The sequence below is a fragment of the Oncorhynchus gorbuscha genome, linkage group LG12 (genome assembly GCF_021184085.1).
Source record: "Oncorhynchus gorbuscha isolate QuinsamMale2020 ecotype Even-year linkage group LG12, OgorEven_v1.0, whole genome shotgun sequence".
NCBI classification, from domain to species: Eukaryota; Metazoa; Chordata; class Actinopteri; order Salmoniformes; family Salmonidae; genus Oncorhynchus; species Oncorhynchus gorbuscha.
In genome coordinates this window covers 3406862-3434154 of record NC_060184.1, presented here as the reverse complement: position 1 = coordinate 3434154, position 27293 = coordinate 3406862, and the positions used below count along the sequence as shown (strand labels likewise).

General features: G+C 44.8%; 2 protein-coding genes across 4 annotated transcripts in view; one reads left to right on the top strand and one right to left on the bottom strand.

Annotated features, from left to right (window-relative positions):
* Positions 1-13701, bottom strand: part of hbs1l (HBS1-like translational GTPase) — an 84249-nt gene extending 70548 nt beyond the window's left edge. Inside the window, exons 1-4 of the mRNA XM_046291002.1 lie at positions 13501-13701; positions 9727-9792; positions 5610-5737; positions 5245-5533 (exon numbers count right to left, since the gene is read on the bottom strand). Coding sequence (XP_046146958.1) covers positions 5245-5533; positions 5610-5737; positions 9727-9792; positions 13501-13543 — 526 coding nt within the window. The 5' untranslated portion in view covers positions 13544-13701. The remainder of the gene's footprint in view (positions 1-5244; positions 5534-5609; positions 5738-9726; positions 9793-13500) is intronic.
* Positions 13702-25364: 11663 nt separating this feature from the next.
* LOC123991520 (transcriptional activator Myb-like) overlaps positions 25365-27293 on the top strand; it is a 62899-nt gene continuing 60970 nt past the window's right edge. For all 3 annotated transcript variants that reach the window (XM_046293134.1, XM_046293133.1, XM_046293131.1), the window contains exon 1: positions 25365-25497. In XM_046293134.1, coding sequence (XP_046149090.1) covers positions 25475-25497 — 23 coding nt within the window. In that variant the 5' untranslated portion in view covers positions 25365-25474. The remainder of the gene's footprint in view (positions 25498-27293) is intronic.

Sequence of the window (27293 nt, the reverse complement as noted above, 5' to 3'; positions counted from 1 at the left end):
CACAATCCTTTCTCGGCGCTCAACGGACAATTCCTTTCCACCTCATGGCTTGGTTTTTGCTCTGACATGGACTGTTAACTGTGGGACCTTATATAGACAGGGATGTGCCTTTCCAAATCATGTCCAATCAATTTAATTTACCACAGGAAATCTCCTATCAAGTTGTAGAAACATCTCAAGGATGATTAATGGAAACAGGATGAACCTGAGCTCAATTTCAAGTCTCATAGCAAAGGGTCTGAATACTTATGTAAATAAGGGATTTCTGTTTTTTATTTGTAATACATTTGCAACAAAAACTGTTTTCACTTTGTCATTATGGGGTATTGTGATATCATTGCGGGGTATTGTGGTGTCATTACGGGGTATTGTGGTGTCATTACGGGGTATTGTGACGTCATTACGGGGTATTGTGGCGTCATTACGGGGTATTGTGGCGTCATTACGGGGTATTGTGGCGTCATTACGGGGTATTGTGACGTCATATCGGGGTATTGTGACGTCATTACGGGGTATTGTGGCGTCATTACGGGGTATTGTGATGTCATTATGGGGTATTGTGATGTCATTACGGGGTATTGTGATGTCATTACGGGGTATTGTGACATCATTATGGGGTATTGTGACGTCATTATGGGGTATTGTGACGTCATTATGGGGTATTGTGACGTCATTATGGGGTATTGTGATGTCATTATGGGGTATTGTGATGTCATTACGGGGTATTGTGATGTCATTACGGGGTATTGTGATGTCATTATGGGGTATTGTGATGTCATTATGGGGTATTGTGATGTCATTATGGGGTATTGTGATGTCATTATGGGGTATTGTGATGTCATTACGGGGTATTGTGATGTCATTATGGGGTATTGTGATGTCATTATGGGGTATTGTGATGTCATTATGGGGTATTGTGATGTCATTATGGGGTATTGTGATGTCATTATGGGGTATTGTGATGTCATTATGGGGTATTGTGATGTCATTACGGGGTATTGTGATGTCATTATGGGGTATTGTGATGTCATTATGGGGTATTGTGATGTCATTATGGGGTATTGTGACGTCATATCGGGGTATTGTGATGTCATTATGGGGTATTGTGATCATATCGTCGTCATTACGGGGTATTGTGATGTCATTACGGGGTATTGTGACGTCATTATGGGGTATTGTGATGTCATTACGGGGTATTGTGATGTCATTACGGGGTATTGTGATGTCATTATGGGGTATTGTGATGTCATTATGGGGTATTGTGATGTCATTATGGGGTAGTGTGATGTGTGTAGATTGGAGCGGATTTGTATGTATTTAATCCATGTTAGAATAACTAACGTGACAAAAGGTGGAAAAAGTCAAGAGGTCTGAAAACTTTCTGAAGGCAACGTACTAAAAACATGTTGCATATATTAATTTATTTCTACAATGAACAAAATAATGATTGTTAATGTTGGCAGTTCATACGAAGGACCGTCACCTTTAACCAGGATCGGCATTACGAAAATTATATTTTAGAAAACAATTGTGATTCATCCTATTTTGTCCCCAACATCATTACCCCTTAGGAACAGATGTGGGATACACACACACACACACACACACACACACACACACACACACACACACACACACACACACACACACACACACACACACACACACACACACACACACACACACACACACACACACACACACACACACACACACACACACACACACACACACACACACACTCTCTCTCTCTCCCCACAAACAACCACAAGCTCAGATATTTAATGCTTGGTCCATCCCCGAGCCCAACTCAAGACTTGATGTGTGAATGCATATAGAGTTGTAGCTGTTTGAGACGGCATGCAACATGGAGCACGAATGGAGAGATTGAATTAACCAATGTCAAGTCCTTCCCCTCAACACACACACTGGTCTCCCGTTGTCAACCCATCTCCCCAAGCACCTCGATGCAGTCAGACCTTTGATTATTATTGTGCCCCCTCTCTGATTGCCCTAGTGTGACCCCCCTCTATGATTGCCCTAGTGTGACCCCCCTCTCTGATTGTCCTAGTGTGACCCCCCTCTCTGATTGCCCTAGTGTGACCCCCCTCTATGATTGCCCTAGTGTGACCCCCCTCCATGATTGCCCTAGTGTGACCCCCCTCTCTGATTGCCCTAGTGTGACCCCCCTCTCTGATTGCCCTAGTGTTCCCCCACCCCTCTCTGATTGCCCTAGTGTTCCCCCACCCCTCTCTGATTGCCCTAGTGTGACCCCCCTCTCTGATTGCCCTAATGTGACCCCCACCCTCTGATTGCCCTAGTGTGACCCCCCACCCTCTATGATTGCCCTAGTGTGACCCCCTCCCTCTCAGATTGCCCTAGTGTGCCCCCTCCCTCTCTGATTGCCTTAGTGTGACCCCCTCCCTCTCTGATTGTCCTAGTGTGACCCCCCTCTCTGATTGTCCTAGTGTGACCCCCCTCTCTGATTGTCCTAGTGTGACCCCCCTCTCTGATTGTCCTAGTGTGACCCCCCTCTGATTGTCCTAGTGTGACCCCCCTCTCTGATTGTCCTAGTGTGACCCCCTCTCTGATTGTCCTAGTGTGACCCCCTCTCTGATTGTCCTAGTGTGACCCCCCTCTCTGATTGTCCTAGTGTGACCCCCCTCCCTCTAAGATTGTCCGAGTGTGACCCCCCACCTCTCTGATTGTCCTAGTGTGACCCCCCCACCCTCTCTGATTGTCCTAGTGTGAACCCCCCACCCTCTCTGATTGTCCTAGTGTGACCCCCCTCACAGATTGTCCTAGTGTGACCCCCTCCCTCTCTGATTGTCCTATTGTGACCCCCCTCCCTCTTAGATTGTCCTAGTGTGACCCCCCTCTCTGATTGTCCTAGTGTGACCCCCCTCTCTGATTGTCCTAGTGTGACCCCCCTCTCTGATTGTCCTAGTGTGACCCCCCCCTCTCTGATTGCCCTAGTGTGACCCCCCACCCTCTATGATTGCCCTAGTGTGACCCCCTCCCTCTCAGATTGCCCTAGTGTGACCCCCTCTCTGATTGTCCTAGTGTGACCCCCTCCCTCTCTGATTGTCCTAGTGTGACCCCCCTCTCTGATTGTCCTAGTGTGACCCCCCTCTCTGATTGTCCTAGTGTGACCCCCCCTCTCTGATTGTCCTAGTGTGACCCCCCCTCCCTCTAAGATTGTCCTAGTGTGACCCCCACCTCTCTGATTGTCCTAGTGTGACCCCCCCCACCCTCTCTGATTGTCCTAGTGTGACCCCCCCCCCTCTCTGATTGTCCTAGTGTGACCCCCCCTCACAGATTGTCCTAGTGTGACCCCCCCTCCCTCTCTGATTGTCCTATTGTGACCCCCTCCCTCTTAGATTGTCCTAGTGTGACCCCCCTCTCTGATTGTCCTAGTGTGACCCCCTCTCTGATTGTCCTAGTGTGACCCCCCTCTCTGATTGTCCTAGTGTGACCCCCCTCTCTGATTGTCCTAGTGTGACCCCCCTCTCTGATTGTCCTAGTGTGACCCCCCTCTCTGATTGTCCTAGTGTGACCCCCCCCTCTCTGATTGTCCTAGTGTTGCCCCACTCTCTGATTGTCCTAGTGTGACCCCCTCTCTGATTGTCCTAGTGACCCCCCTCTCTGATTGTCCTAGTGTGACCCCCTCTCTGATTGTCCTAGTGCCCCCCTCTCTGATTGTCTAGTGTGACCCCCTCTGATTGTCCTAGTGTGACCCCCCGTGATTGTCCTAGTGTGACCCCCTCTCAATTGTCCTAGTGTGACCCCCCTCACAGATTGTCCAAGTGTGACCCCCCTCACAGATTGTCCTAGTGTGACCCCCTCCCCCCTCTTGATTGTCCTAAATGACCCCCCCTTTCAGATTGTCCTAGTGTGACCCCCTCTCAGATTGTCCTAGTGTGAAAGATTCTGATTGTCCTAGTGTGACCCCCCTCTCAGATTGTCCTAGTGTGACCCCCCTCTCAGATTGTCCTAGATGCCCCCCTCTCAGATTGTCCTAGTGTGACCCCCCCCCCCCTCTCCAGATCCTGTGTGACCCCCCCTCTCAGATTGTCCTATGTGACCCCCCTCTCAGATTGTCCTAGTGTACCCCCTCTCAGATTGTCCTAGTGTGACCCCCCCCTCTCAGATTGTCCTAGTGCTTCTGATTGTCCTAGTGTGACCCCCCTCTCAGATTGTCCTAGTGTGACCCCCCCCCCTCTCAGATTGTCCTAGTGTGACCCCCTCCCCCTCTCAGATTGTCCTAGTGTGACCCCCTCCCCCTCTCAGATTGTCCTAGTGTGACCCCCTCCCCCTCTCAGATTGTCCTAGTGTGACCCCCCTCTCAGATTGTTCTAGTGTGACCCCCCCCTCTCAGATTGTCCTAGTGTGACCCCCTCCCCCCTCTCTGATTGTCCTAGTGTGACCCCCCTCCCCCCCTCTCTGATTGTCCTAGTGTGAGACCCCCCCCCCCTCTCAGATTGTCCTAGTGTGACCCCCTCCCCCTCTCTGATTGTCCTAGTGTGACCCCCACCCCCTCTCTGATTGTCCTAGTGTGACCCCCCCCTCTCAGATTGTCCTAGTGTGAATCAGATTGTCCTAGTGTGACCCCCCCCCCTCTCAGATTGTCCTAGTGGACCCCCCTTCAGATTGTCCTAGTGTGACCCCCCCCCCTCTCAGATTGTCCTAGTGTGACCCCATCCCCCTCACAGATTGTCCTAGTGTGACCCCCCCTCTCAGATTGTCCTAGTGTGACCCCCTCCCCCTCACAGATTGTCCTAGTGTGACCCCCTCCCTGATTGTCCTAGTGTGACCCCCCCCCTCTCCAAGGGTTACTACAGCTAGTGTTGCCAGCACTACCTGGGTGGGGGTCTATTTCAACCCAACTGATATACATGTCATATTGCTACTTGTAGGCTCGTGTCTGATTGGTCTCAATACATTTCTGTGTAGCCTATCGTGAGCAGCTATGTGTCCAATCTGTCCTTATTACTGGGTAAGAGTTAGAATAAGCCTAATCAATATTTGCAGCTGTAGGTGGTATTAATATCTCTAGGAGCTGATCCATCGTCAGTTTTGTTAAATATTTTAAAGTATTTTTTAAAAAGTTAATTAAGGAAAGATTTGAACTGAGAGAGCTGATTTTCTGCCGTTGTTGAAAAGATGCATCGTTAAAATTCCCTGTAAGTCTAAACTGGCCATCTGGAAGGGTGGGTCCAATGTGGTCCCTGCTCTAGTCCATACCTTTCTCTGGTCGCGGTGCAGCTGAGGCTTCCTGATTGGCTCTTGGTACAACTGCTGTCTCCTTATTTGCTCTCTGCGGCAGCGGTGCGTCATTATTGGTCCTGGCGTCCAGGGGCGGCAGCCCGGCGCTTTCGACTGAGAGAACAGCGTCCAAGGCTCTCTGAGGGTCGAAGGCGCACCGCAAGGCAGCCTGGGTAAGGACCGACTCTGGCATGGCATCACCCAGCACCGCACGCATCAGGTCCAGACACGAGTACAACTTGCCTGTGGAGACACACACACACACACACTGTTAATTCGTTAATTCAGGGGTTCCAATAAGAGTTGAATCATGTTACAAGTGGGGGGGGGGGTTAGGAAAACACCAGGGGGTTGAGGTTGTGTGTGAGGGTGGGAGAGGTGTGTATGGCCTCATCTTCCTCCATCCCCTCCTCCTCTAGGGGTGGCTCAACGTTGGGTCTCTCCTGCCTGCTGGAGTAGATGAACTGGGCTGCTGTGGACACCACAGAACACACAACGGATCACTCAACAGCCAATCACAGTGCTTGGCAATGTCAACAATGTGTCACATGCAGTGTTCCGAGTTCTGATGCGGTGGCCTTTTAGAGATAACCAGGAGGGACGATGTTACTGAAAGATGCAGTAAGTCAAGTCAGAAGATAACAGATTCATTACCGACAACAGGTGCAAAGTACAGCAAAATGTCATCACGTTTTGAAGTCAACTTTCCTCTCTTTGTCTAACAACACTTTACTGAATCAGGCAAAGAAGTTGTGGGTCAGAGTGCAGTATTAATTTAGCTTCATAGCACACACGTTCTTGGTTAGCACGTTTCACACACCGGCTTCTGCCACGGAGGGAGCAGGCAATAGTTAGGAAACACCAGGAGGGTCTCCTAGCAACACGTGCCACGGAGGGAGACACGACAATAGTTAGGAAACACCAGGAGGGTCTCCTAGCAACACGTGCCACGGAGGGAGACACGACAATAGTTAGGAAACACCAGGAGGGTCTCCTAGCAACACGTGCCAAGGAGGGAGACGCGACAATAGTTAGGAAACACCAGGAGGGTCTCCTAGCAACACGTGCCACGGAGGGAGACGCGACAATAGTTAGGAAAACACCAGGAGGGTCTCCTAGCAACACGTGCCACGGAGGGAGACGCGACAATAGTTAGGAAAACACCAGGAGGGTCTCCTAGCAACACGTGCCACGGAGGGAGACGCGACAATAGTTAGGAAAACACCAGGAGGGTCTCCTAGCAACACGTGCCACGGAGGGAGACGCGACAATAGTTAGGAAAACACCAGGAGGGTCTCCTAGCAACACGTGCCACGGAGGGAGACGCGACAATAGTTAGGAAACACCAGGAGGGTCTCCTAGCAACACGTGCCACGGAGGGAGACGCGACAATAGTTAGGAAAACACCAGGAGGGTCTCCTAGCAACACGTGCCACGGAGGGAGACGCGACAATAGTTAGGAAACACCAGGAGGGTCTCCTAGCAACACGTGCCACGGAGGGAGACGCGACAATAGTTAGGAAACACCAGGAGGGTCTCCTAGCAACACGTGCCACGGAGGGAGACGCGACAATAGTTAGGAAAACACCAGGAGGGTCTCCTAGCAACACGTGCCACGGAGGGAGACGCGACAATAGTTAGGAAAACACCAGGAGGGTCTCCTAGCAACACGTGCCACGGAGGGAGACGCGACAATAGTTAGGAAAACACCAGGAGGGTCTCCTAGCAACACGTGCCACGGAGGGAGACGCGACAATAGTTAGGAAACACCAGGAGGGTCTCCTAGCAACACGTGCCACGGAGGGAGACGCGACAATAGTTAGGAAAACACCAGGAGGGTCTCCTAGCAACACGTGCCACGGAGGGAGACGCGACAATAGTTAGGAAAACACCTAATCATTCCAGGGTTTTTATTTATTTTTTACATTGTAGAATAATAGTGAAGTCACATGAAAACTATGAAATAACACAATATGGAATCATGTAGTAACCAAAAAAAAAAAAACATTGTCTTGTTGTTTGCATCCTGTTTGCAACAAGGCCCTCTAATAACATATGGCAAAGTCAGTCACTGTTTGTCCTGAATGAGGGGTGAGGGTTGAATCTAAATTAGACCTTATTTGGTCAGAAGGGCGATGTCGGGAATGAGATGCCATTTCAGACACACAGTCTAAGGCAGGGCTCTCAACTAGCGACCTGGGGGTGATTTATTTGGCCCTTAAATCCTGAGCAATATAAATATATATATATATAATATCCATACAGCTCTTTTTTTTCTCCTTAATTTTCCACCATATTTTGCAAATAAATTCATTAAAAATCCTACAATGTGATTTTCTGGATTTTTTTTCTCATTTTGTCTGTCATAGTTGAAGTGTACCTATGATGAAAATTACAGGCCTCTCTCATCTTTTTAAGTGGGAGAACTTGCACCATTGGTGGCTGACTAAACATTTTGTTTTGCCCCACTGTACGTATAAATATATATAATATCCAGCTTTCCTTTTGTTCTTAATTTATTTTTCTTTCTTTTTGGACATAAAAAAAATAAAAACACCAGAAAATCAGCTCCTTGTGATTTTGCTTTTGGAAATCGGTCCCAAACTATTCCCACGCATAACAGAGAGATATGTGATCGCATATAAAATGTAAGCAAGGTTTGAAATTATGTTTTAGTCAAATACCTCTGTTTGGGCCTTTTGCGATCAAAACATTATATTATTATTACATTATTATTATAATACTAATATGAATGAATCTAGTTGATGATCCCTGATTTAAGGTGTTTATTATTACGTGATTTTACTTTTCTATTATTTCTCTGTTTTCTCTCTCTCTGCATTGTTGTGAAGGGACCGTTAGTCAGCATTTCACTGTTAGTCCACACCTGCTGTTTACCAAGCATGTGACAAATAACATTTTGACTTAATTTGACAGTGTAGAGTCGTAGGGTAGTGTGACAGACCTGTAGCAGGGGGGGAGATACACTATAAAGAACATGTGTACTGTACTAGGGTAGTGTGACAGATAGCAGGGGAGATACACTATGTACTGTACTAGGGTAGTGTGACAGATAGCAGGGGAGATACACTATAAAGTGTGACAGACCTGTAGCAGGGGGAGATACACTATAAAGAACATGTGTACTGTACTAGGGTAGTGTGACAGACCTGTAGCAGGGGAGATACACTATAAAGAACATGTGTACTGTACTAGGGTAGTGTGACAGACCTGTAGCAGGGGAGATACACTATAAAGAACATGTGTACTGTACTAGGGTACAGATGCAGGGGAGATGACAGACCTGAACATGTGTACTGCAGGGGTGTGAGATACACTATAAAGAACATGTGTACTGTACTAGGGTAGTGTGACAGACCTGTAGCAGGGGAGATACACTATAAAGAACATGTGTACTGTACTAGGTGTGACAGTGCAGGGGAGATACACTATAAAGAACATGACTGTACTAGGGTAGTGTGACAGACCTGGCAGGGGAGATACACTATAAAGAACATGTGTACTGTACTAGGGTAGTGTGAACAGACCTAGTAGCAGGGGGGAGATACACTATAAAGAACATGTGTACTGTACTAGGGTAGTGTGACAGACCTGTAGCAGGGGGGAGATACACTATAAAGAACATGTGTACTGTATGGGTAGTACAGACCTGTAGCAGGGGAGATACACTATAAAGAACATGTGTACTGTGTGACAGACCTGTAGCAGGGGAGATACACTATAAAGAACATGTGTACTGTACTAGGGTAGTGTGACAGACCTGTAGCAGGGGGAGATACACTATAAAGAACATGTGTACTGTACTAGGGTAGTGTGACAGACCTGTAGCAGGGGAGATACACTATAAAGAACATGTGTACTGTACTAGGGTAGTGTGACAGATAGCAGGGGAGATACACTATAAAGAACATGTGTACTGTACTAGGGTAGTGTGACAGATAGCAGGGGGGAGATACACTATAAAGAACATGTGTACTGTACTAGGGTAGTGTGACAGACCTGTAGCAGGGGGAGATACACTATAAAGAACATGTGTACTGTACTAGGGTAGTGTGACAGACCTGTAGCAGGGGAGATACACTATAAAGAACATGTGTACTGTACTAGGGTAGTGTGACAGACCTGTAGCAGGGGAGATACACTATAAAGAACATGTGTACTGTACTAGGGTAGTGTGACAGACCTGTAGCAGGGGAGATACACTATAAAGAACATGTGTACTGTACTAGGGTAGTGTGACAGAACATGTGTACTGTACTAGCAGGGGAGATACACTATAAAGAACATGAACATGTGTACTGTACTAGGGTAGTGTGACAGACCTGTAGCAGGGGAGATACACTATAAAGAACATGTGTACTGTACTAGGGTAGTGTGACAGATAGCAGGGGAGATACACTATAAAGAACATGTGTACTGTACTAGGGTAGTGTGACAGACCTGTTGCAGGGGAGATGCAGTAGTCATCGTCAACAGACTGTCCATACAGATCGTCATCGTCAAGGTCTGCAGAAACACCAGGGAAAGTGATACAGTTAACAGAGGCAGCTAGCTAGGTTACACACAAACATGGTAATCACTCTCTCACACACACACTGGCTGCCTATCATTTGACCTAGTCAGCAAGGCTGGCTGGCAGCCTGTATGAGGCCTGTACTGGTGGACTGGATACACACCAGTATCTTTCAATAGTGAAACAATTACCTCACATTGAATAACTGTACAAATTGAACTAAATTGCTAATAGCAGCCTGTCCCTTTTAATAGCCGGGCAACGGCACACAATTCAGCAAATAAACATTCTAAATCAATTCTTTACCAGGTTACCGTTACCATGAATTACCGTGAATTACCATGAATTACCGTGAATTACCGTTAATTTGCCGTGAATTACCGTGAATTACCGTTAATTTACCGTGAATTACCGTTAATTTACCGTGAATTAGTTTACGAGGTTCAATGTTTGATTTGTTACATTTAAGTAATGACTGGGGAAAAATGCCAATCATCCCTTTTTAAAATCGCCAATAAGAAACTGCGAGTCATTGGCTGCTAGCGGCTGAGAAGTGACAACTAACTGTACAACTAACTGTACAACTAACTGAACAACTAACTGAACAACTAACTGTACAACTAACTGTACAACTAACTGTACAACTAACTGTACAACTTTGGGAGAGCAGATCTCTTTGACTAAGCAGTTCAAGAGGATAATAATTATTCTGTCAACAAATAAATAAACATGTAAAAAAAAACTTTTGGGGGAATACTAAGACAAAAGAAACGTGGCAGTGTAAATCATAACACATTTGTGCAAGAAATTAAGGCATTTATTCAAATGCTAGAATTGAATGCTGCAAATAAACAATTAACTACAGTGCATTTAGAAGGTCTTCAGACCCTGGGACGTTTTCCTCATTTTGTTATGTTACAGCCTTATTCTAAAATGGATTAAATTGTAGTTTTTCCTCATCAATCTACACACAATACCCCATAATGATATCACAATACCCCATAATAACATCACAATAACCCATAATGACATCACAATACCCCATAATGACATCACAATACCCCATAATGACATCACAATACCCCGTAATGACATCACAATACCCCATAATGACATCACAATACCCCATAATGATGGAAGCAAACAGAGGTCTTTAGACATTTTAGAAAATGTATTCAAATTAAAACTGAAATGTTACATTTAAATAAGTATTTAGACCCTTTACTCAGTACTTTGTTGAGTCACCTTTGGCAGTGATTACAGCCTCCAGTCTCCGTGGGTTTGACGCTACTAGCTTGGCACACCTGTATTTGGGGAGTTTCTCCCATTCTTCTCTGCAGATCTTCTCAAGCTCTGTCAGGTTGGATGGGGAGAGTCACTGCACAGCTATTTCCAGGTCTCTCCAGAGATGTTCTATCAGGTTCAAGTCCGGGCTCTGGCTGGGCCACTCAAGGACATTCGGAGACTTGTCCAGAAGCCAATCCTGCATTGTCTTGGCTGTGTGCTTAGAGTCATTGTCCTGTTGGCAGGTGAACCTTCGCCCCAGTCGGAGGTCCTGAGTGCTCTGGAGCAGGTTTTCATCAAGGTTCTCTCTGTACTTTGCCCCGTTCATCTTTGCCACAATCCTGACTAGTCTCCCAGGCCCTCCCACTGGAAAACACCCCCACCGCATGATACTGTCACCACCATGCTTCACCGTAGGGATGGTGCCAGGTTTCCTCCGGACATGATGCTGTCACCACCATGCTTCACCGTAGGGATAGTGCCAGGTTTCCTCCGGACATGATGCTGTCACCACCATGCTTCACCGTAGGGATGGTGCCAGGTTTCCTCCGGACATGATGTGTCACCACCATGCTTCACCGTAGGGATGGTGCCAGGTTTCCTCCGGACATGATGCTGTCACCACCATGCTTCACCATAGGGATGGTGCCAGGTTTCCTCCGGACATGACGCTTGGCATTCAGGCTAAAGAGTTCACCAGACCAGAGAAGATTGTTTGTCAAGGTCAGAGCTGTTTAAGTGCCTTTTGGGTTCTTGGTCTCCTCTCTGACCAAGGCCCTTCTCCCCCGATTTCTCAGTTTGGCCGGGCAGCTAGCTCCAGGTGGTTCCAAACTTCTTCCATTAAAGAATGATGGAGGCCACTGTGTTCTTGGGGACCTTTAATGCTGCAGAAATGTGTTCGTACCCTTCCCCAGATCTGTGCCTCAACACAATCCTGTCTCGGAGCTCTACGGACATTTCCTTCGACCTCATGGCTTGGTTTTTTCTCTGACATGCACTGTCAACTGTGGGACCTTATATAGACAGGTTTGTGCCTTTCCAAATCATGTCCAAGCAATTGAATTTACCTCAGGTGGACTCCAATCAAGTTGTAGAAACATCTGAAGGATGATCAATGGAAACAGGATGCACCTGAGTTCAATTTCGAGTCTAGCAGCAAAGGGTCTGAATACCAATGTAAAAAAAGGTATTAGTTTTATTATTTATAATATATGTTCTAAAAACCTGTTTTCAAATCGAATTTCAAATCAAAATTGTATTTGTCACATGAGCCCGAATACAACAGGTGTCGACCTTACCGTGAAATGCTTACTGACAAGCCCTTAACCAACAGCACAGTTCAAGAAAGAGTTTCTTAATAAACTAAAGTAAAACAAACGTAATTAAATCAAAAAGTAACAGGAATTTACACAACAATGACAAGGCTATATACAGAGGATACCTGTACCGAGTCAATGTGTGTGGGTACAGGTTAGTCAAGGTCATTTGTAAAGTGACTATGCATAGATAATAAACAGCGAGTTTTCGCTTTGTCATCATGAGGTATTGTATTGATGAGGAATAATAATAATAACTGAATCCATTTTAGAAGAAGGATGTAAGTGGTAAAAATGTGGAAGAAGGGAAGGCATCTAAATACTTTCCAAATGCACTGTATATAAAACTAACACTTTGGGCAATTCAACCAAATTCACGTAGAAATGTGAGTTATAGAGCTGTCATTCTCCATGAAAGCCAGTCTAAGAAAAGGCAAATATGTTCTATGTACGCTATTTCTATGCTTCCTGTTCTTAAGTTGAGTTTTTTTTTGCTTCTTTTACTTGAAGTTTTGTACACCAGCTCTAAACAGCTGAAAACACTATACTTTTGGTTATGGAAAATAGATTTCTCAGCGGTTTAGATGGTTGAATGATACTCTACAATATACTTGCTTGTTTTGTCACATTAACTGAAATAAGGCAAACTATTCCAAATGTTTAACAACCAAGAAATGGTGTTGCTATTTTTGCATAGTTCAGCTTTAAATACGGTGCATGGTTCGTTTCCTTGCCGCGATACTAATGAGTATCGCGATACTTGTATCCTACTGGCCAGCTTCAGTGAGTGGAACTTGAAAAGCTAACTAGCTAGCAAGCAAGCTAACTAAGCAATAATATAACTAAGCAATAATAGTGACACACATATCGGCCGATAAGAGTTGACTTAGTTCATTAAATGAACTAAATAGTTCAACTCAGTTCTCTGAAATATATTCCTCTGTGTTAATGTTAAGGCACCGTTTGCAATTGACAGCCCAAATAGGACACGACAGCAATAAACCCTTAGCAAGCTAATCGGCTAACGTTAGCTTGCTAGATTAAACACACGTTGGTTTGTTCGGGTCATCCGAGGGTCCAAGCACTTTCACAGCATCTAACCTTCATCATAGTTGTAGCCTCGGACATTTCTGTGCCGGGACATGTTGCCTTTGTACGTCTCCTTTCGGCCGTGTTTGAGGCGGTTTTGTGGCTCACAGGGTTTGTTGTCATGCGTCCATATAGGAATTAGGCGAAGCGAGAGGTTTTACTCCGCCACATATAAAAATCTGTCCACGAAGTGGACTAGTTTGTATGGAGGTCAATGAAAGAATGTTGAATTTGGTCAACAACAACAAAATATATATAATTACTTATTTGCTACGTGAGATTATTTTTGATCGAATATAATTATCGTTAATGACTAGATTGATGCGAATTCACAGATATGAGTGGACGAGTTTATTTTAGATTTCCCCTTGTCATAGAGATAGATAGATAGATGACTCCTCATGAATATCGCCAGTTTTAGCATGGGCATTGTCATTGAGGGCTTCCACTAATTTTAAAGTTTTCAACTGAGTGAGGATTCCTATGAGTTTGGAGCAATCAGCCAGTGAAGAAGAATCACGTTAACTATTTTAAAATTGAAATTGCGTCAATGACGCTGCCCATGTTGTAATAGACCCTGTGATGATACAGAGACAAAGATGAGTCAACTATCTATCTCTATGGCCTGTTGTTCACACGCTTATCTTCCCTCTCATTGGCTAGAATGGTCCCACCTGATCTCGCCTTCCTTCCATCTTTTCGGACATGTAATTCCACTGTTATAGAGCGGTGACTCGAATGTCTTCAATGCAATAGACCATCTTTGATGCGTCTCTCTTTCCGAGAGTCATTAACCCCTTTTTATATATATATATAACCCCTTTATATATATATATCCTAACCAGCTCCTTTATATATATATATAAAAACCCTACCCGAGTTCAAATATAACCCCTTTATATATATATATATATATATATAACCCTACCCGAGTTCAAATATAACCCCTTTATATATATATATCATAACCAGCTCCTTTATATATATATATATAAAACCCTACCCGAGTTCAAATAAAACCCCTTTATATATATATATCCTAACCAGCTCCTTTATATATATATATATAAAACCCTACCCCCTACCCGAGTTCAAAACCCCTTTATATATATATATATAAAACCCTACCCGAGTTCAAATAAAACCCCTTTATATATATATATCCTAACCAGCTCCTTTATATATATATATATAAAACCCTACCCGAGTTCAAATAAAACCCCTTTATATATATATATATAAAACCCTACCCGAGTTCAAATAAAACCCCTTTATATATATATATCCTAACCAGCTCCTTTATATATATATATATATATATATAACCCTACCCGAGTTCAAATATAACCCCTTTATATATATATATCCTAACCAGCTCCTTTATATATATATATATATATAACCCTACCCAAGTTCAAATAAAACCGAACAATGTTTTCCCTTATCTCTAAAGTCCCCCATATGTGAAATTGACGGTTGTGTAAACATATTTTGCTGCAAAAGTGTTTACATTCATAGATATATTTCCACTTTAACTAAAACGGTGCAGAATAAAGCCTGGTTTGAGGAGGGTGGAATTCCACCAATCCAAAGAGAGGAAAAAGCCTTTGCGCTCTGTGGACAACGAATCCCATCATTGGGACAGAGACGTAGGCGTCTCGTCATTGGCCGTGTTAGAGAGCATACAATCCATGAAGCATTGTGGGTAAATGGTGACTGATTGACTGATGATACAAATAATAATGAGTAGATATTTATGATGCAAGTTGATTTGTAGATCAGTCAGTCGGCAATCTGCGGCACTGTCGAACAAGCCCGTTATAAGCAGTGTTTCTGGCTAAATTACCCACCTCTGCACAGACGGTAGAGTAGAGCGCTCTCCTGTTGAGCGGTTCAAAACAACAGAGAGGTTAGAGTGAGGCGGTTTACATTGACGTTACCATTTGTGATTTAACTATTTGCACATCGTTACAACACAGTATATAGACCTTTATTCTTTTGGAACGTTTGTCAGTGTACTGTTTACTGTTAATTTATTTATTGTTTATTTCACTTTTGTATATTATCTATTTTACTTGCTTTGGCAATGTAAACATATTTATCCCATGCCAATAAAGTGTCTTTAAATTAAAATGATAATTTAAGTTACTTCTAAACGCAGAGCTAGTGTCTGTCACACTGATCCAATCCTAACTGAAATCCTGGCAAAGAGAAAGATAAAAACCGATCTGATGTCAGAGCAACGTTAAAATACGGTAGTGCGGAACCTCTTCAGTAGCATTACGGCGACGCTATAATGCATCTCGTCCACCAACAATACGAACATTTACTTTAACTTTGATCATAAAAACATTTGAAAAAATATTCTAGCATCAAAGCCGTTCCAAAGACAATTATATTCCCTCATCAATCTTTTTTTTTTTAAACAGCTCCATTTTATTTTTTATTTTTTCCATTTCTGAAAAACAAGAAAACCACACATTACTGTGCAGGTTGTTTTCTGTCGGCTTTTCCAAGGAAACGTCACCCTCTGAGAGCTCATGCAGCTTCAGCCTGTGTTTCCAAGGAAACGTCACCCTCTGAGAGCTCATGCAGCTTCAGCCTGTGTTTCCAAGGAAACGTCACCCTCTGAGAGCTCATGCAGCTTCAGCCTGTGTTTCCAAGGAAACGTCACCCTCTGAGAGCTCATGCAGCTTCAGCCTGTGTTTCCAAGGAAACGTCACCCTCTGAGAGCTCATGCAGCTTCAGCCTGTGTTTCCAAGGAAACGTCACCCTCTGAGAGCTCATGCAGCTTCAGCCTGTGTTTCCAAGGAAACGTCACCCTCTGAGAGCTCATGCAGCTTCAGCCTGTGTTTCCAAGGAAACGTCACCCTCTGAGAGCTCATGCAGCTTCAGCCTGTGTTTCCAAGGAAACGTCACCCTCTGAGAGCTCATGCAGCTTCAGCCTGTGTTTCCAAGGAAACGTCACCCTCTGAGAGCTCATGCAGCTTCAGCCTGTGTTTCCAAGGAAACGTCACCCTCTGAGAGCTCATGCAGCTTCAGCCTGTGTTTCCAAGGAAACGTCACCCTCTGAGAGCTCATGCAGCTTCAGCCTGTGTTTCCAAGGAAACGTCACCCTCTGAGAGCTCATGCAGCTTCAGCCTGTGTTTCCAAGGAAACCACCCGTTTGACGGTTGTGACTAAAACAAGTTCAGCTATGGACCAAAAGTTGCCTGTTTGAGTCGAGGGACAAATGTAGAACTTTAGCTAAAGCTAACCCTTTTCCTAACCTTAACCTACTCCTCCTAACCTGCTCCTTTAGTTATCCTAACCTTAACCTAATCCTTCTAACCAGCTCCTTTAGTTATCCTAACCTTAACCTAATCCTCCTAACCAGCTCCTTTAGTTATCCTAACCTTAACCTAATCCTCCTAACCAGCTCCTTTAGTTATCCTAACCTTAACCTAATCCTCCTAACCAGCTCCTTTAGTTATCCTAACCTTAACCTAATTCTCCTAACCAGCTCCTTTAGTTATCCTAACCTTAACCTAATCCTCCTAACCAGTTCCTTTAGTTATCCTAACCTTAACCTAATCCTCCTAACCAGCTCCTTTAGTTATCCTAACCTTAACCTAATCCTCCTAACCAGCTCCTTTAGTTATCCTAACCTTAACCTAATTCTCCTAACCAGCTCCTTTAGTTATCCTAACCTTAACCTAATCCTCCTAACCAGCTCCTTTAGTTATCCTAACCTTAACCTAATCCTCCTAACCAGCTCATTTAGTTATCCTAACCTTAACCTAATCCTCCTAACCAGCTCCTTTAGTTATCCTAACCTTAACCTAATCCTCCTAACCAGCTCCTTTAGTTATCCTAACCTTAACCTAATCCTCCTAACCAGCTCCTTTAGTTATCCTAACCTTAACCTAATCCTCCTAACCAGCTCCTTTAGTTATCCTAACCTTAACCTAATCCTCCTAACCAGCTCCTTTAGTTATCCTAACCTTAACCTAATCCTCCTAACCAGCTCCTTTAGTTATCCTAACCTTAACCTAATCCTCCTAACCAGCTCCTTTAGTTATCCTAACCTTAACCTAATCCTCCTAACCAGCTCCTTTAGTTATCCTAACCTTAACCTAATCCTCCTAATCAGCTCCTTTAGTTATCCTAACCTTAACCTAATCCTCCTAACCAGCTCCTTTAGTTATCCTAACCTTAACCTAATCCTCCTAACCAGCTCCTTTAGTTATCCTAACCTTAACCTAATTCTCCTAACCAGCTCCTTTAGTTATCCTAACCTTAACCTAATCCTCCTAACCAGCTCCTTTAGTTATCCTAACCTTAACCTAATCCTCCTAACCAGCTCCTTTAGTTATCCTAACCTTAACCTAATCCTCCTAACCAGCTCCTTTAGTTATCCTAACCTTAACCTAATTCTCCTAACCAGCCAAAATCTCTTTAGAAACTGAGCGTGTCTGCCAATCTGGTGCTAACACCCACTGCCCTGGCTGAATGGTATGTAAGGTGGTGGTGGTGATGGTGATGATGGTGGTGGTGATGATGGTGATGATGGTGGTGATGATAATGATGGTGATGGTGATGATGATAATGATGGTGATGATGATGATGGTGGTGGTGGTGATGATGATGGTGGTGGTGGTGATGGTGATGATGATAATGATGGTGATGATGATGATGATGGTGGTGGTGATGATGATGATGGTGATGGTGATGATGATAATGGTGGTGAGGATGATGGTGATGATGATAATGATGGTGATGATGATGGTGGTGGTGATGATGATGATGGTGATGGTGATGGTGATGATGGTGATGATGGTGATGGTGGTGGTGATGATGATGATGGTGGTGAGGATGATGGTGATGGTGGTGGTGGTGGTGATGATGATGGTGGTGGTGATGATGATGATGGTGGTGAGGAGGATGATGATGGTGGTGGTGATGATGATGATGGTGGTGGTGATGATGATGATGGTGGTGGTGGTGATGATGATGATGATAGTGGTGTTGATGATGATGATGATAGTGATGATGATGGTGGTGGTGATGATGATGGTGATGATGAGGATGATGATGGTGGTGATGATGATGATGATGATGGTGGTGATGATGATGGTGGTGAGGATGATGATGGTGGTGGTGGTGATGATGGTGATGATGATGATGGTGGTGAGGATGATGATGGTGGTGGTGATGGTGATGATGATGATGATGATGATGGTGATGATGATGATGATGGTGATGATGATGATGGTGGTGGTGATCATCATCAACACCACTATCATCATCATCATCACCACCACCACCATCATCATCATCACCACCACCATCATCATCATCACCACCAGGTTAAGTGGTGATGATGATGTTGATGATGATGATAGTGATGATGATGGTGATGGTGATGATGATGATGATGATGGTGGTGGTGATGATGATGATGGTGATGGTGATGATGATGATGGTGGTGAGGATGATGGTGATGATGATAATGATGGTGATGATGATGATGGTGGTGGTGATGATGATGATGGTGATGGTGATGGTGATGATGATAATGATGGTGATGATGATGATGGTGGTGGTGATGATGATGATGGTGGTGAGGATGATGGTGATGGTGGTGGTGGTGGTGATGATGATGGTGGTGGTGATGATGATGATGGTGGTGAGGATGATGATGGTGGTGGTGATGATGATGATGGTGGTGGTGATGATGATGATGGTGGTGGTGGTGATGATGATGATGATAGTGGTGTTGATGATGATAGTGATGATGATGGTGGTGGTGATGATGATGGTGATGATGAGGATGATGATGGTGGTGATGATGATGATGATGGTGGTGATGATGATGGTGGTGAGGATGATGATGGTGGTGGTGGTGATGATGGTGATGATGATGATGATGGTGGTGAGGATGATGATGGTGGTGGTGATGGTGATGATGATGATGATGGTGATGATGATGATGATGATGATGGTGATGATGATGATGGTGGTGGTGATGATGATGATGATGGTGGTGAGGATGATGGTGTTGATGGCCTACATAGGTGTAGAGAGGCCCATTATCAGCAACCATCACTCCTGTGTTCCAATGGCACGTTGTGTTAGCTAATCCAAGTTTATCATTTTAAAAGGCTAATTGATCATTAGAAAACCCTTTTGCTATTCTGTTAGCACAGCTGAAAACTGTTGTCCTGATTAAAGAAGCAATAAAACTGGCCTTCTTTAGACTAGTTTAGTATCTGGAGCATCAGTATTTGTGGGTTCAATTACAGGCTCAAAATGGCCAGAAACAAATGCCTTTCTTCTGAAACTCACCATCACAATCATCACCATCATCATCAAACTCATCAGTCTATTCTTGTTCTGAGAAATGAAGGCTATTCCATGTGAGAAATTGCCAAGAACTGAAGATTTCGTACACCGCTGTGTACTAGTCCCTTCACAGAACAGTGCAAACGGTCTCTACTCGCCTCTACACTGTTGATGTTGAGACTGGACAGAGGAACTCTGCCTAGAAGGCCAGCATCCCGGTGTCGCCTCTTCACTGTTGATGTCAAAGGTCACCTTGGAGTTCACAACAACAAAAAAAAACATAGATTATTCTGTCTGGAATTGTTACTCCCCTTCCATGTAAAAATGATTGGCAGATTCGGACTGGACTAAAAATGACCTGACCTCCTCCAGTACAACTAATCCTGTCCGAATGGAGTTTATGAGGTTGGAATAATGCTGTGAAAATGACGATAATGTACTTTTAGTGTTATAACTGTTTGAAAAGACTGTGTGAGATTTCAGCTTGACATCACCAGGTAGTATAAGTTAATAGACCAATAAGAAAGAGAGTTTTGCCCTCCTCTCTGCCAATCGCAGTTATTTTTCAGGTTACCCATCTCTCCCATTAGGCCGACAGTTTCTTGATAAATTTCTTGCTTGAGAAATGTAATTTTGCTATGAAGCAATTTTTTTGTTTATTTTTGACATTTAAATGTATTTTTTTACTTATTTTTTACCCAGAAATTATTTGATATCGAGATAAAGAATAACTGCATTGGATCTTTAATCCCTTCTATTTAATAAAAATATATATTTCTGCCAAAACCAGCTACATGGAATGGATAAGAATGAAGAGTCTAGTTGTTGCTTTTTATATTGACAGGTTTTAAAAGTCAGGCTTAGGAACAATGACTCAAGAAATGAGATTTGGTGTAACGGGGTCGCAAGCTGTGCATGGAAACACACACACGCATGCACAAACAAAGCCTCCAACCCAGACGCACCTGTGTTCTAGAAGTGTGTGTGCAGCCACACACACACACACACACACACACACACACACACACACACACACACACACACACACACACACACACACACACACACACACACACACACACACACACACACACACACACACACACACACACACACACACACACACCCTTCAAAGGTCAACCCAGTCACCCACCCTGACCACAACACACACATACACAACACTCACAACACACACACACACACACACACACACACACACACACACACACACACACACACACACACACACACACACACACACACACACACACACACACACCCTTCAAAGGTCAACCCAGTCGTGTGAGCCCACCCTGACCACAACACACACATACACAACACACACACACACACACACACACACACACACACACACACACACACACACACACACACACACACACACACACACACACACACACACACACACACACACACACACACACACACACACACACACACACACACACACAACACTCAGACAGAGACAGCGTTTCTGACGGACCCAGTGACATCACGTGTTTTCCATCACCACTGGCTGAACAAGTTGAGGGAGTGAACACGTCTGATTTCAGAATGGCAACACAAGGGCACCATCCGAGGCTCTGGTCTATAGTAGTGCACTATGTAGGGAATAGGGCCCTGGTCTATAGTAGTGTACTATATAGGGAATAGGCTGTCATTTGGGATACACACTTCTCTATCTAGGCCACTTTCTGACAAACTGTCACCTGGAACAGAGGCCTGTTCATTGTAAAGGTCTCCAGCGTTTACCAGGTCTCCAGCCATACAGGGTTTATCAGACTGTCTGTGTAGGTGACCATCTGCAGACTCTTTATTGAGCAGACTGTCTGTGTATCAGATGACCATACAGGGTAGATTATCAGACTGTCTGTGTATCTGATGACCAGGAGTGGGGGGGCATTTGGGACAGCAGAGAGATGGTGTGGGAGAGGAGTAGGGGGGGCGGCATTTGGGAGACAGCAGAGAGATGGTGTGGGAGAGGAGTAGGGGGGCATTTGGGACAGCAGAGAGATGGTGTGGGAGAGGAGTAGGAGGGGCATTTGGGACAGCAGAGAGATGGTGTGGGAGAGGAGTAGGGGGGCATTTGGGACAGCAGAGAGATGGTGTGGGAGAGGAGTAGGGGGCATTTGGGACAGCAGAGAGATGGTGTAGGAGAGGAGGGACAGCAGAGAGATGGTGTGGGGGGGAATTTGGGACAGCAGAGAGATGGTGTGGGAGAGGAGTAGGGGGCATTTGGGACAGCAGGAGATGGTGTGGGAGAGGAGTCATTTGGGACAGCAGAGAGATGGTGTGGGAGAGGAGTAGGGGGGGGCATTTGGGACAGCAGAGAGATGGTGTGGGAGGGAGCAGAGTGGTGTGGGAGGAGGGGGGGGCATTTGGGACAGCAGAGAGATGGTGTGGGAGAGGAGTAGGGGGGCATTTGGGACAGCAGAGAGATGGTGTAGGAGAGGAGTAGGAGGGCATTTGGGACAGCAGAGAGATGGTGTGGGATTTGAGGAGAGATGGTGTGGGAGGGGGCATTTGGGACAGCAGAGAGATGGTGTGGGAGAGGAGTTTGGGACAGCAGGGGGCATTTGGGACAGCAGAGAGATGGTGTGGGAGAGGAGTAGGGGGGCATTTGGGACAGCAGAGAGATGGTGTGGGAGAGGAGTAGGGGGGGGGGCATTTGGGACAGCAGAGAGATGGTGTGGGAGAGATGGTGTGGGAGAGGAGTCAACAGAGAAAGGAGGCATTTGGGACAACAGAGGTAAACAGATTGTGGGTGGGAGAGGGGGGGGTTTAGGTTTAGGGGGGCTGAATTATAAACATTTGGGACAGAATTACAGGGAGATGGTTATAAACTGAATTATAGACTGAATTATAAACTAAATTATAGAGAGGACCCTACCTGAACACACAATGCTTTGCGAAGAGGGCTGCCTTGACATTTGGGAGACAGCAGAGACAGATGGTGTGGGAGCAAACGTTGTGGAGTAGGGCCTCCCCAATGGCATCCTATTCTCTATTGTGCATTTGGGAGACATTCTCTATAGTGCAGAAAGATGGTGTGGGAGACCAGGCCCTATGGCACCCTATTCTCTATAGTGCATGACAGAGTCAACAGATAGTGCAACTTTAGACCAGAGCCCTATGTCACCCTCTGTGCACTCTGAACAGGTAAATAGTGCACTTTAGACTAGAGCCCTAAATTCCATATATAGTGCACTACTTTAGACCAGAGCCCTATGGCACCTATTCCCTGTCTTTTGTCCAGGGCCCATGGGGTGCGATTTGGGACACAGTCATAGAACTATACCACATAGAATAAACATGCCAACCTGTCTGTCTGTCTGTCTGTCTGTCTGTCTGTCTGTCTGTCTGTCTGTCTGTCTGTCTGTCTGTCTGTCTGTCTGTCTGTCTGTCTGTCTGTCTGTCTGTCTGTCTGTCTGTCTGTCTGTCTGTCTGTCTGTCTGTCTGTCTGTCTGTCTGCCTGCCTGCCTGCCTGCCTGCCTGCCTGCCTGCCTGCCTGCCTGCCTGCCTGCCTGCCTGCCTGCCTGCCTGCCTGCGTGCGTGCGTGCGTGCGTGCGTGTGTGTGTGTGTGTGTGTGTGTTAGTCAGGACTTTATCAAGATGTAGTTTTTAATACTCCCCTCTAGGGAGAAGAAAAACACCAGACTTTAACTTTGGCCAATAGAAAGCCATGCCTGAGTGTCTCACAGCAGGTGGCACTCAGGTGTGTGTGCTGCAGGGAAATGCATCCAGGTAACAGGTACCTTAAGATGAACTAACTAGCTAACTGTAAGTCTGGATAAGCATCTGCTTGATGACTCAAATGTTAATGTATTGTAGGCACAGTATGAGTCATACACTATGAAACATTACAAAAAATAAGTTTTAGTCATTTACATAATTCTGATGAGTTTAGCTTAATTATTAACATGATCAGAACACCACTATTTATTTTTATGCTGGAATCTAAGCAAAATAAAAGGTAATAAAAAGGTAATCGTGTTTAATTAGATTTGTTTAAAAAAAAAAAGTTTGCTTGTGTCAAACAATCTAACCCTAACCATAATAGTGTTTTATAGACGTTATATAGACGTTAGCGATGTAACGTTTCACTACGTGCGCGGTGTCCACTCCACGCCGCATGCAACGTTCTGTTCAGTGTGTTGACCCCATCACGCGAGGATGAGTGACCGGGGACAATAGTGTGTTTTTAGGGGTGACGGTAATTGTAAGTGACCGAGACAATACGATAGCGTATCGTGAAGAACAATAAACTATATGAGAACACACATTCATACAAGTAACTGTGACCATCGGACTCCTCTCCTCTAGGCCATACTGAAGAGACGGGCCTGAGATTAGATCATGGTTATGTGGGTTTACAAACAAAAAACAACGTGAGTTCTAGTTTTGTGTTTATGAGGAAAAACCGGTTGTCCCAGACTGGCTTGTTTTTAATGGACCTGTAAAAACACACGTTTAGATAAAAGTAATATCCACAATGTGACATGAACTTAACCCAAACACGTTGCCCGAGTGATAATGAGAATATGGTGCTATCTGAAGGTAGTGAACAGAGCATGTCATTTGACCTCAACGTGAAAGTGGACGATTTATGGTGACTAATATCTCATCATTAGGCTACAACAGCGCTCTCCCTACTGACATGAGGTCAAACACATCATTTACCACTACTTTTCAAAAACTCCCTAATTTTGATCAATATGAACTGGCTACAATAGACTAGTTATAAATAGGTAACTACGATCTAATTATACGTAATTATAAACTTGAATGAATCACATTTCATTAATAGAGCATTTTCCCCCATTGATATTATACACAGAAAATCGACTACTGCTGTTGACAAACTCACTCATTTATTTGAGGCCTTAGCCTATCAATACGCGATATGAAATAGGTTACAGTAGCCTAGGAATAGACTACGATCATAAAGTGACATGAATGACTCATCTCGCGATACAAGAGCAACTTCACCCTTCATTCAGGACACGGAATGTCTTGTACCACTGCGGTCAAAACACGCACCAGGCTTAATCATTTGAGGCGTTATCAACACGACGCAAGATCGATATGAATAGAGGTGGTAGCCTACTTCGGTAACACGATAAATAATCAAATAACTGCAGCAGCCCAGCAACAGGCAGAGAGAGGAGAAACATAACCCATCATGCCACCTTGCTTCACCTCGCGGTCCACTCAACTCCATGCCAAAACATTAAGTCCACAATTGTTTACATTCTCGTCAGATACAATAACCCCCGTTCCCTGTCCACATATTTACTATTTTTTGTCTCCAAGAAAAACTAGAATGAACCTCTTGAAGAGTAGCGACAGAGTTTAAGCGCGGAAAGGGTAAGGAATACGCGCCTATGTCAGGGCGCCAAACGGAGCGAGTTGCAGGAGGAGGAGGAGGAGGAGGAGAGTGAGGAGGTAGGGAGGAGGAGGGGCTATAGCGGGGACTCGTGGCTTTCCGCTCTGTTTACAAGCCTGCGTGATCCTTCACTATTTTAATGTCAACCTGCTCCTTCTTCCTCGGCAGACAGGAGAGACAGTCAGAACAGAACGGCACCGCAGCGCTCAGCGAGGACACGGACATCGAGTTGCTCTCTACAGAAACTACCCTTCGCATGGCCAGGCGGCCAAGACACAGGTAGAATAACTACAAATACTACACTACAGAAGCTGCTGTCTGGGCTTTTAGATGGACTATCATTTAATTTATATTTGTCTCTCAACAACTGCGTTAAAATTATGTTTCTATTTCCTGCATTGTTGCGGTTGGAGTTAGAAGTTGTTTAAAAACGTTATTTTGTGCTGCTAACAGAGAGAGAGATTTTATTTTTGAGAGGATATGTAGTTTTGTTCTGTCTTGCTCAGATAACAGGTGCTTGTAGTCATCTGGCATGTGTTCGCCTCACGCTCCTTCGCTGCGCTAGTGACACTCTCTCTCTCTCTCTCGCTCTCTTGCTCTCTACCTCTGCCTCTCTCTCTATCCCCCCTCTCTCTCTCTCTCTCTCTTTCTGCCTCTCTCTATCTCCCTCTCTGTCTCTCTCTCTCTCTGCCCCTCTCTCGCTCTCTTGCTCTCTACCTCTGCCTCTCTCTCTATCCCCCCTCTCTCTCTCTCTCTCTCTGCTCTCTTCCCTCTCTGCTCTCTACCTCTGCCCCTCTCTCGCTCTCTTGCTCCCCTCTGCCTCTCTCTCTCTCTCTCTCTCTCTCTCTCTCTCTCTCTCTCTCTCTCTCTCTCTCTCTCTCTCTTTCTCTCTCTCTCTCTCTCTCTCCCTCTCTCTCCCTCTCCCTCTCTCTCTCTGCCTCTCTCTCTCTCCCCCCCTCTCTCTCTCTCTCTCTGCGGTTGCTGCAGCATCCCTGAAAAAAGCAGAATAAAAAAACAAATTCAAAAAGACAATATTTTCCATACCACGTCACTATTTTGTAGAATATAGTGAAGACATCAAAACAATCAAATATGTAATGATGTAACAATATATTTTATATTTGAGATTCTTCAAAGTAGCCACCCTTTGCCTTGATTACAGTTTTTGCCATTCTCTCAACCAGCTTCACGAGGAATGCTTTCCTAGAGTCTTGAAGGAGTTCCCACATATGCTGAGCACTTGTTGGCTGTTTTCCCTTCAGCAGCAAAGCATTCCTACTCCATCACACCTCCTCCTCCATGCTTCACAGTGCGATCCACACATGCGGAGATCATCCGTTCACCTACTCTGCGTCTCACAAAGACACTGTGGTTGGATTCAAAAATCTCACATTTGGACTCATCAGACCAAAGGACAAATTTCCTCTGGTCTAATGTCCATTGCTCGTGTGTCTTGGCCCAAGCAAGTCTCTTCTTCTTATTGGTGTCCTTTAGTAGTGGTTTCTTTGCAGCAAATTGACCCTGAAGGTCTGATTCACACAGTCTCCTCTGAACAGTTGATGTTGAGATGTGTTTGTTACTTGAACTCTGTGAAGCATTTATTTGGGCTGCAATTTATGAGGCTGATAACTAATGAACTTATCTTCTGCAGCAGAGGTAACTCTGGGTCTTCCATTCCTGTGGTGGTCCTCATGAGAGCCAGTTTCATCATAGCGCTTGATGGTTTTTGCGACTGCACTTGAAGAAACTTTTAAAGTTCTTGACATTTTCCTTATTGACTGACCTTCATGTCTTAAAGTAATGATGGACTGTTGTTTCTCTTTGCTTATTTGAGCTGTTCTTGCCATAATATGGACCTGGTCTTTTACCAAATAGGGCTATCTTCTGTATACCACCCCTACCTTGTCACAACTGATTGGCTCAATCTCATTAAGAAGAAAATAAATTCCACAAATTACTTTTAACAAGGCACACCTGTTAATTAAAATGCATTCCAGGTGACTACCTCATGAAGCTGGTTGAGAAAATTCCAAGAGTGTTGAAAGCTGTCATCAAGGCAAAAGGTGGCTACTTTG